This window comes from Agrilus planipennis, unplaced genomic scaffold, assembly GCF_000699045.2.
Source record: "Agrilus planipennis isolate EAB-ADULT unplaced genomic scaffold, Apla_2.0 scaffold174, whole genome shotgun sequence".
Taxonomy (NCBI): domain Eukaryota; kingdom Metazoa; phylum Arthropoda; class Insecta; order Coleoptera; family Buprestidae; genus Agrilus; species Agrilus planipennis.
Window position 1 is genome coordinate 1 of NW_020438963.1, and position 10,622 is coordinate 10,622.

Here is a 10,622-nt window from a genome sequence, read left to right on the forward strand (position 1 = left end):
AAAAAAAAAATAAATATAGATACTGCCCAGAAAATAGGGGCAGAAACAATCCACCTACTCCAAGTCTGATGAATACTACGTTTGACGAAGTATTATTACTTTTGAATAAAGTTTGTAAAAATCTTAGTCTTTTTTTTATGGTAAAATAAATCAATTGTAAAACAGTTGGCTTCATCATCAAGGCTTGTTTTGTTTTTTGTTCTTGTTGCATTCTGACAAACATAACAGTTTGACGTATTCGTTTCAACGAATGTTAATATCCAAAACCAGAACACGGGAAGAATTGAAATTTTAGTGTTCAATTTTGTGTAGGTGTGAAATGGCGTACGCAGCGAAGAAAGATCGAAGTTTTAAGCAGCCAGGGGAAGTTATCTTGCTTCCCCAAAGGTCTGAAGGTCGTTTGAAAACCTACAGTTCGGCAACAGATGCAAGATGTTGGACCGACGAGTATGAAGATCGCAGACAATATATTTTGGATATCATAAAAACTGGTCATCAAAAGGTAATACTTTAGTTACCTAACATATTAGTCTAGAAATAAATAGTTATGAATAAAAGTTAAAACAATACCAACCTCATAAGGGCTGTTACTTAATTGGGGGTCGAGTGATACCTATTTGGAAAGCGTGATTTCTCGGAGAATATTTTTTACAAAATGAGGCCTAAACTGCATGCACTGTTTGTATAGGATGTTTCCAAGTTTTTATTAATGTCTATGTTGCACCTTACATTACTTGGTAACTTTTATTGAAATTTAGAAAATATTGCATCTAATAAAATTGTACACATTTTCGTTGATATTTTGTTATAAAAGATTATCAGTCAACATGTATATCTTACACAAATAAACCATAGAAGTAATAGTAAATTTTAATTTTGAATTTGTTGAATATGGAGGACTTACCTTTTTTGTTCAGTGTGAATGATTGTAATGGGGAATTGCCGAGTATCTACAAGCTCCAAAAGTCCATTCTGTAATGAAAACAAATGACGGTATTAATGATGGAAATATTGTTTTAAAAAAAAATTATAGTACCTATAGATAACTATTATATATACATAATAACTAATGTACACAAATGAACTTGGTTGTAATACTCATTTTTTCACGAAAAAATGGATCAAATTCGATTAAGTTTTTAATAGTTCCAATTTTACTTAATATGCGACCCCGAAGGAACCTAAAATTAAAAAGAATAATCGGCATTGTTCTGTTCTTATTAACGCATTTATTTTACTTTCCGTTTTTATAGTAACATTATTGAGAGATTGCGTATAGATTAATATTATTCAACAATAAATGACAAGGGAAGAGAATAAGAAATATCTAGTTGAGACAGGTTAGTAGGGTATCTTCTCAAACATGAACGGCCTACTTGGAGACATTAGACGCAGAGACAGGAGTTAACAGAGGCAGAGGTAGATTTAGATAGGACTACTGTTAACAAATAGTGTAAGATAAAACTTGGTACCTAAATACATTAGCATTTCGCTGGTATAATCTATTCATTTTTTTTAATATTACGTGCCGAATGTTCCTATTCTGCCCGTTCGTAGTTTGTATAAATATGATTAAACGATTTGTTGTAATATTTTTTTCAGGGTATGGGCAGGTACGTGCCAATAGATGCAATAATAGCAACATTGTTGGCAAACAAAAATGCAGAAATAGAAGATCTTAAGAAACAATTGGGTAAAGCGGGAGGTGGTGGTTTAACCGACGATAAAAAAAGTCAATTAAAAGAGTTGCCCCAGAGGGTAATATTTTTAAACATCACTTGTAACTCCGATGATATAATATCATTAGTTCTTAATTCAGAAATAAAAACGCAATTAAATTAGTTTTAATTATTTAAAGTGCTTGATAAAATATTTTTTAGACCATATATAAAGTTAAAAAATAAACAAATTTTTGTAAATGCATTTTACATACATTAGTAAATCAGCATTTATTCAAAATTTAGGGTGGAGAGGTAAGGGAGGCTAGTCCAAGTTCTTACGCAGAAAGTGCAACAAGAGATGCAACAAGAGGTGCAACAGAAACCGAAAGCAGAGCCACAAGGAGTGAAACAACACCATCACAGCCATCCGAAGCAGTAATATTAAAAAAAAAATTTCATTTTTGAAGTGAAACTTCTTTACGCACGGTAGGGTAAGTTCGTTTCATGCGAGCTGCTATGTAACGAAATCATGCAACGCATTTCCCCCGCTGTCTGTCCCTATGTATGCCTAGATCTTTAAAACTACGCAGCAGATTTTAATGCGGTATCCTTTAATAGATAGAGTAATTCAAGAGGAAGGTTAATATGTGTAATGAGGTTTACCCTATGAAGTAGATCAAAATAATATACTACAGTATTGTACACCTTAAAAAGGTCTACAAAAAAGTCCGCGATGGTATATGTCGATCTCTTAAGGATAATCCACAATAGCCATTTTTTATCCTTTACTTTTTACGAGAAATAGTGGCTTATTTACGAAGCAATTTTAAGCAACACAGCATTAATCCTTATCCAATTAAGTACCTTAAATACATTGTGCATTTAATATAGATCAATATGGCCCTCTACAGCATGTAATTTAAATGAATATTTTCGAATTAATACAGACTTAAAATGCAGGGACATAGCGGTTGCGGCGGTACCGGCCGGTTTGTATTGTCTAATGACAAAAAAGCTGTGATTGTTGTATATAAAGACATTCTATAGTATATTTACTATCAGCATTGCACCCGTGCGAAGCATAGTGTACAAATAATACCATTAAACTAATTCCTTAACCCCTATCCCGGTATGTTTGTGTGTTTGAAGAAGTTCCACTTCCGTAGCGTGTTGTATAATTACACGTTGTATTTTTTTGTTTTTGTATATAGTTCTTAGCTGAAACAACTATCTCAACAAAATTTTTAAATACTTTTCGCATAATTATTAAATGGATTTCCTGTATAATATTGAAAAAATCGTAATTATTTTTAAGAGGCCACAACTGAAGTTTGAGGAAGGTGCTACTTGTCAGGAGGACGTAGAAATATTAGAAAAAGAAATTGATGCTATGAGGGGAAGGTCTCTGACAGCTGACCAAGAAGCAGAATTGATGCAGAAGGAGTTGCGAGTTTTGAGAAAATATTGCGAGAAGCTAGCAACTATACAAGATGAAAACGAACGTCTTAAACAAGGTGCAATAAATTACGTTTTAATTGTTTATTCGCATTTAATTTAATCTCATGTTATATATCATACTGGTTCAAATTATTTTATATCCCATTTACACTAAAAATCAAGATTAGTCATTGAGTATTTTCAAATTATAATTATTAATCAACTATTTATTAACAATTGCATAGTCTGATATTTCTCAAATGATTCATAATAGTATCAAATATTTTTATTTTACTGAAGGTGCTGATAGCGATTTACTGGCGGAAAACAATGCTCTTAAACAAAGGGTGGAAGAATTAAAAAACAGGTTGAAAGAGTGTTGTAATGAAATAGCCGAAGAGAAGGAGAAAGTGGAGCAACTACAAGGTGAAGTAGAGCAGTATGATTGTCAACTTGGTGAGAATGCTGAAGAGAAGGATTGGTTAAAAAGTAGGGTGTGTCAGTTGCAAGAGCAGTTGAAGAAAGTCGAAGCCGAAAATAACACTTTAAAGAATCAAGGAGGCCAACTAGGTGACATCATGGCTCACCACGAAGAAATTGTTCGCGAAAGACAATGTCTTAAAGCTAAAGTGTGTCAGTTACAGAAGCAACTGAAATTCGCCACTGTAGATATCAAAATCGAAGAGAAACTTAGACATCACGAAGAAATCGTTCAAGAAAGAAATTGTCTTAGAGCAAGAATATGTCAATTGGAAACTCATTTAATCGCAAGTGGAAAATTGTCAGACTTCGAATCATACTGCGCCCAATTGATGGAAAAGGTGCAGCACCACGAGGAGATCGTACAAGAACGAAACTGTTTACAGGCAAGAGTTTGCCAACTTGAGGAAGAACTTAAGTGCTTCCAGGATCTTCCCGAAAAGTTGGAGAAATACAAACAACGAAGCAGCGTACTCGACGAATACGACAGCGAAAGGCAAGAAGTACAGGGACGTCTGTCTCAATTTGCAGAACTAGAAAAAGAAGTGTTAGAATTGAGGAAGTCATCAGACAAAGCTGAATGCTTGCAAAAAGCTTTGGAAAAGTGTAGAGAAGAACTTCAAAACGTTAAGTGTTGTTCGCAAAATATGGAAATGGAATTGGAGCAAACGCAATGTATTATGGAGAGTTTGAAAGCTGAACGAGATATGCTGCGAAATAAGTACGAGTCTGATGTACCGATAATAGACACTGCCGACGTCCGTACATTATTCAAAGAAAGGGATGACCTGCGCAAACGGGTCGACGAATTAGGTGCGATAGAGGGCGAATTTATGGAACTTTTGGAAACGTCACGATGCTACGAAACAATTAAAGCCGAGAGAGATACTTATAAAGCTAAATACGATGAAATGGTCGGCATAGAATTGGAAACGGATTATATGAAAGATCAACTTGAGCAAGCGAAGAAAATATTTGAAGAGCGGGACGCGCTCGTGGCTCAAATTCGCGAATGTGAATGTGTCATACAAGATCAAGAGACAGAAATTAAAACTCTGGTTACCAAAGTCGAAACTTTATCGCAGCAGCAGGTAGTATATTCAATAAACCTGTAAAGAAAAGCACACAAAACATTTTCTCCACTGACACAATTTTCATCCTTGGTACACAAGGGATTTGAAATCACTACATTGTATAAAACAAAGTTGCTTCCCGCTGTCTGTCCCTATGTATGCTTAGATCTTTAAAAGTACGCAACGGATTTTGATGCAGTTTCCTTTAATAGATAGAGTGATTCAAGAGGAAGGTTTATATGTATAATACATGCATAATATAATAGAGAAACACTGATAATTTTAGAGGTTTCTAATCTGATGTCGTACATAAACACATTTTTTTACGCTTACATTGCAAACGGAGGTGAACCTTACGTGATTATAAAAATTATATACTACAGTATTGTACACCTTAAAAGTGTCTACAAAAAAGTCCGCTTTGGTATGTCTATCTCTTAAGGATAACCCATAATAACCATTTTTTATCCTTTACTTTTTATGAGAAATAATGGCTTATTTACGAAGCGATTGTAAGCAACACAGCATTAATCCTTATCCAATTAAGTACCTTAAATACATTGTGTATTTAATATAGATCAATGTGGTTCGTTACAGCATCTAATTTAAATGAATATTTTCGAAGATATTGCAGATTTAAAATACAGGGACATTGCGATTGCCGTTTTGTATTGTCTAATGACAAAAAAGCTGTGAATGTTGTATATAAAGACATTCTGTAGTATATTTACTATTTTCAGGGGGTGTCTTTTGAAGATTTCCCCTTTTCGATAATAATCTAAACAAAACAAAAATATATTTAAAATATATTTAGTATCAGCAATGTGCAAAGCTGGGGCGGGTCGCTAGTACAAATATAAATACTAAAAAGTAACCAGGCTTATTTTTTAATTTTTATTCTTGGTGGGATTGGACAAACTACAACAAAAACATACAACGTATTTTGTCGGCTTTTCTTTCATGTCTTAGATAATAGTGAAATATTTGTTAAATTTGTAACAATTTTCAGGAAGAATCTGAAAGAAAGATCGAGTGTTTAAGAGAACAGCTAATTGAGAAAAACGAATTAATTAAGGCGTCGGAAGAACAACTGAAGAATCTGCAAGATCAATTGAGTGGTACAATTAAAGAGTTGTGTGGTGAAAAGAGTGCTCTTAAAACCCATATTACTGATCTAGAAGACTGTCATAGCAAAGCGGAATGCGAAGTTGAATGCCTTAGGAGTAAACTCAAAGAGAAGACTTTAATGGTAGAATCGTTGCAAAGAAAGGAGGAGTGCTGTAAAGCTGCCTACAGTAAACTTAAGGAAGATCTCGAACAGTACATGAGTTCGTGCCAATGTGCATATGATAAAATTAAAGAACTTGCAGCCCGAGAAGAAGCGATGCAAAGTACCATTGAGCAACTACAAAATGAACTTCAGGACTGCAAGAAAGCAGCCGAAGATGCGACCGATGAAAACAAATTACTCATAGCTGAAAATGCGCAACTGAAATGTGATATGGCTAGAAAGAACGATGAGCTTAAACAACTCAGATGCGATGTTATTGATAAAGAAGAAGCTGTTGGGAAGATAAAATCATTCCTTCTACAAAAAGATGAATTATGTCGGTGCATATTCGAAAAGCTACGAAATAAAATATGTTTTCTGACTCAAGAGAACGAAAAGTTACGAAAAGTCGCAAAGGATCTTGCGGACGCTTCAGGTGATCAACACCTTACGGATTTAATGCAAAAATCGTACGCAACGGCAGAAAAATTAAACGAAGAACTGTGCAGACAATTCAACGAGTGGGATAAAATGAGAAACGGAGCCGATAAGCTGGATCTACTCACAAAGCAAAATAAAAAGTTGAAAGCTTCACTGAAAGATACCAAGCTTTGTATGTTGCGTTACCAGCGTGAGAATGAGTTTTTGCGTCAAGCTGCTGAAAAAGGAGGACAGGCAGACGAAATGTACTTGAACCAGCTGAGAGATTTGAATGAAAAGATTCTGAATCTCGAAAACGATAACGAAAATCTTCGTAAAGGCGTTGAAACAGCTTCCCTAGCTATCGACGACACGTGTCAATTTTTACAAAGCCAACTGTGCGATATGCAACAGGGCGGAATATGTAAATCTTCAGCTGAAGTTTGCAGTAAACTGAAGGATCAACTCGAAAAAGTTCAAAAGGACAAGAACGTTGTTGAACAACTGATCACTAAAAGCTGCATGAACAACGAAGAGGACTTGGGGAGCATTTGCGACTGTACGGCCTTGCGGAAAAAGCTCGAGTGTGTTAAACAAGAAAATCGTTTGTTAAAAAATCAAATCAAAGACTTAGCAAGACAGCTGGGTAATGTTGGAAACGAGTGTGAATGCCAAAAACTGAAAGAACTATTGGAAGGACGCACCGGCGTTGCCACTGAAATCACCGATGTCCCTGGTACCACCGAAGTCTCTGGTGTCGCCGATGTCTCTGGTGTTGCCGATGCCTCCAGAATCGACGATAAACCAGCTGTCATAGATAGTGGCGATCCTTGTGCCCAATTAAGAAAACAAATACAAGATCTCCAGAAACAAAATCAGGAGTTACAAAGTGCAATTGGTGGCGCAAGGCCTGGCGTGGACGATGCACTAAATGCAGAGCTTGAACGACTGAAAGCGTTACTAAACGAAAAAAATAAATCACAAGACAATTTGCAAGCGGAACTCGATCGTCTAAAGGCATTGTTACGTGATAAAGAATCGTCAGGTGACGATTTAAGAGCAGAGCTGGACAGGCTCAGAGCGCAATTGCAAGAAAAAGGTTCAGCAGAAAGCGGTCTGAAGTCTGACATAGACAATCTAAAGGCAGAACTTGAACGATTAAGGGCACAATTGAAACAAAAAGAGGACGAATTATCCTCAGCAAAGGGCGATCTATCAAAATGCGACGATTTGCGAAAAGAGCTGGAAGACCTTAAAGCGCGATTAGCTCAGGCTCAGAAAGAGAGAGACGAAGCAGCCCGTAAATTAGCCGATTTACAATCGGAAAATGATAAACTGAAAAACGAATTGCAGCAAAAACTAGCCGAATTACAGAAACTTCAAGGTGAAAATTCTCAACTAAAAGCGGACTTACAAAAGGCAAAAGACGATGCTGCGCGTGCTCAACAAGAACTGAGCAAGTTACAGGCAGAAAACAGTCAGCTTAAAAGCGATTTGCAACGAGCCAAAGACGAGGCGGCAGCAAAACTAGCCGAATTACAGCAACAACTGAGCAAGCTGCAGTCGGAAAACGATAAACTTAAGACCGACTTACAAAGGGCTCAAGACGATGCCGCGAAAAAACTCGCCGACCTACAAAAGGAACTAGAACGATTGAATTCAGAAAACGCAAATCTTAAAAAGGCACAAGATGAAGCAGCACGAAAACTTGCCGATCTGGAAAGTGCTTTAAATAACATGAAAGCTGAAAATGAGAAGTTGAAAGGCGAGATAAAGCGTGTACAAGACGAAGCTGCCCAAAAAATCGCCGGCTTACAGGCTGAATTGGGCAAATTGCAATCTGAAAACAGCCAACTCAAGACAGATTTAAAACGCGCGCAGGACGATGCTGCTTCAAAACTTGCAGATTTACAAAACCAACTTAGCAAGCTCCAGCAGGAAAACGGCCAACTCAAGAAAGATTTGCAGACAGCAAAAGATGACGCTGCAGCGAAACTTGCGGAGATGAAGAATCAACTTGACAAGCTGCAAGCAGAGAACAGTAAACTTAAAGATGAAGTTCAGCGAGTACAAGACGAAGCAGCCCGCAAAATTGCTAATTTAGAAAAAGAACTAGCTGTACTGGGTGATCAAAACAAGCAACTAATGAAAGAGAAAGCAGACTTGGAAAGTGAAAAGAACAACTTAAAGAAAATGGCGGACGACTTGAGGGGCCAAGCTGCCAACCAACAAGAACTGAACTTAATGAAGAAGGAACGTGATGATTTGTTGGCACAGTTGGAAGCTCTAAAGAAAGAGTTAGCCAACTGTGTTGATAATATGAAGAAAGCGCAAGAAGCATGTCAAGCTGAGTTGGATAAAGCAAGGAAAGAGAAGGATGCGCTTCAGGGAATGTTTGATCAAATGCAGTCTAAGTTGGCCGATGCAGGCCAAAAGCCTGTGGGAAGAAGCACAAGTGAATTGGAAAGGCTTCTCGCAGAAGAGCGGAAAAAAAATGCAGCCTGTGAAAAAGCACTAGCAGACGTACAAGGACGAGCAGGAGCAGGACCAGCGGCAGGAGCAGGAGGAGGAGGAGGTGCAGATTTAGATGCGTTATTGGACAAGGAGGCAAAACAAGCCGCTGAAGCCATGAAACAGCTTGCTGACGCGAAACAAAGACTTGCTGATCTTGATGCAGAAAACAAAAGGTTGCTGGAGGAACTAGAAAAGTGCAGGAAAGCCAACAAAGGTCTTGCAATACTTTTATTAATAATGTATTAATTTGTTTCATAATAAATTTAAAAATCTACAGATATGGAAGATGAATTTAATCGCGAAAAGAATCGATTAAATCAATTGTACGAAAATGCACTTAAGGGACAAATTTCTGAAGATGAAGATGCTCTGAGAAAGGAACTTGAAAGACTTAAGGGCGAATTGGCAAGTTGCAAGAAAAAATACGAAGAAAATCTTTCGTTGTTAAAGGCTCAGCATGGGTCTCAGATAAAAGAGATGGATCGAAAATTCAGCGATGGAGTGGCAAAAATACAGGGATCCCACGAAGAAGTTGTTAAGGATATGAGTAAGGACCACGAGAATGAATTAGAGAGTTTACGTAAAGAATTGAAGAAATGCCATGACCTCGTTTGCTGTCTACGTAAAAAAATAAAAAGCCTTGAGGAGAAGTTGAAAATGGCAGAAGAAAAAGAAGTAACTTCGAAAGGAACAGATGTATGTATGAATACTACTCTTCTTCTTGTACATGCTAACTAATCTAAATCAATTTACAAAACTTTTCTCAAAAAGAATATTTAGTATAATTCAAGAAATAATATAATGAAAACTGGTCGCCAATACTAATTAGCAAACAGTAGCTATAAAAGAATACAATACAAGTTGCTAGACTTGATATATTAGTAGGCATTCTAATGGTCATTTTTTATATTAGTTGACAGACGAGTTGAGACATGAAGTTAAGTCAGGTAAGTAGTACTCACCAAGTAGAATCTTCTGGTAATATTAATTCCATGCGGAAACAAATATGGCTTGACATACAGGCTCCTAAAGTTTTCTTAATCTGAAATTCCGGTTGGTACGGTCCTGGCTGCAGCCTTTCATGCATTGATGACGTCATTGTTCAGTTAGGTAGATTTATGACGGACTCGAGTTTCTCTAATGTCTCTGCCCGCTGATATGTTGGAATAATGTCATGAGGATATCTTTTATGACAAACTACGTTTGGCGGTAACAGCTGACGAAAGACCGAAGCCAGGGCCGTACCTACCGGAATTTCCTCCGATTAAGAAAACATTAAGAGACTGTATCTCAAGCCACATTGCTTTCTAAATAAATAATAAACAAAATTCTAATAAATACTACCACACGACTACACTTCATGTCTTAATTCGTCTGTCAACTAATGTAAAAAGTTCATCAAGAAAAAATAACTTTTTACAGTTTTACATAAATATGTAACTGTAATAACTGCATATACCATTAATAACGTTCTACTTGGATCATTACGAATTTTTTGTTCACTTTTTATTTTTCTGAAGAAATTCCTATATAAATTCTGCTCATTATTGAATTAGAGAATAAGTAGAAAATACGACAAATGGCGCTGTAAACGCCATCTGTAGTACAGTGCTACATTTTAGGATTACGTATGCTTCAGCAAGGTCCATTTAAATATATGGATATCTACTTGCTGAAACGAATCCCGGCGTAGCTCACCTCAACGTGATAAGCACGTTACTATAATCGAATAAAATAATTCGAAGTGGTCTGTATTCTGTCGAAACT

General features: G+C 36.5%; 1 protein-coding gene across 1 annotated transcript in view; it reads left to right on the forward strand.

Moving 5' to 3' along the window:
* Positions 1-222: 222 nt before the first annotated feature.
* LOC108739199 (myosin-2 heavy chain-like) overlaps positions 223-10,622 on the forward strand; it is a 16,327-nt gene continuing 5,927 nt past the window's right edge. The window contains exons 1-7 of the mRNA XM_025975263.1: positions 223-502; positions 1,603-1,758; positions 1,965-2,096; positions 2,977-3,175; positions 3,399-4,669; positions 5,661-9,069; positions 9,133-9,551. Of these exons, the coding sequence (XP_025831048.1) occupies positions 320-502; positions 1,603-1,758; positions 1,965-2,096; positions 2,977-3,175; positions 3,399-4,669; positions 5,661-9,069; positions 9,133-9,551 (5,769 nt within the window). The 5' untranslated portion in view covers positions 223-319. The remainder of the gene's footprint in view (positions 503-1,602; positions 1,759-1,964; positions 2,097-2,976; positions 3,176-3,398; positions 4,670-5,660; positions 9,070-9,132; positions 9,552-10,622) is intronic.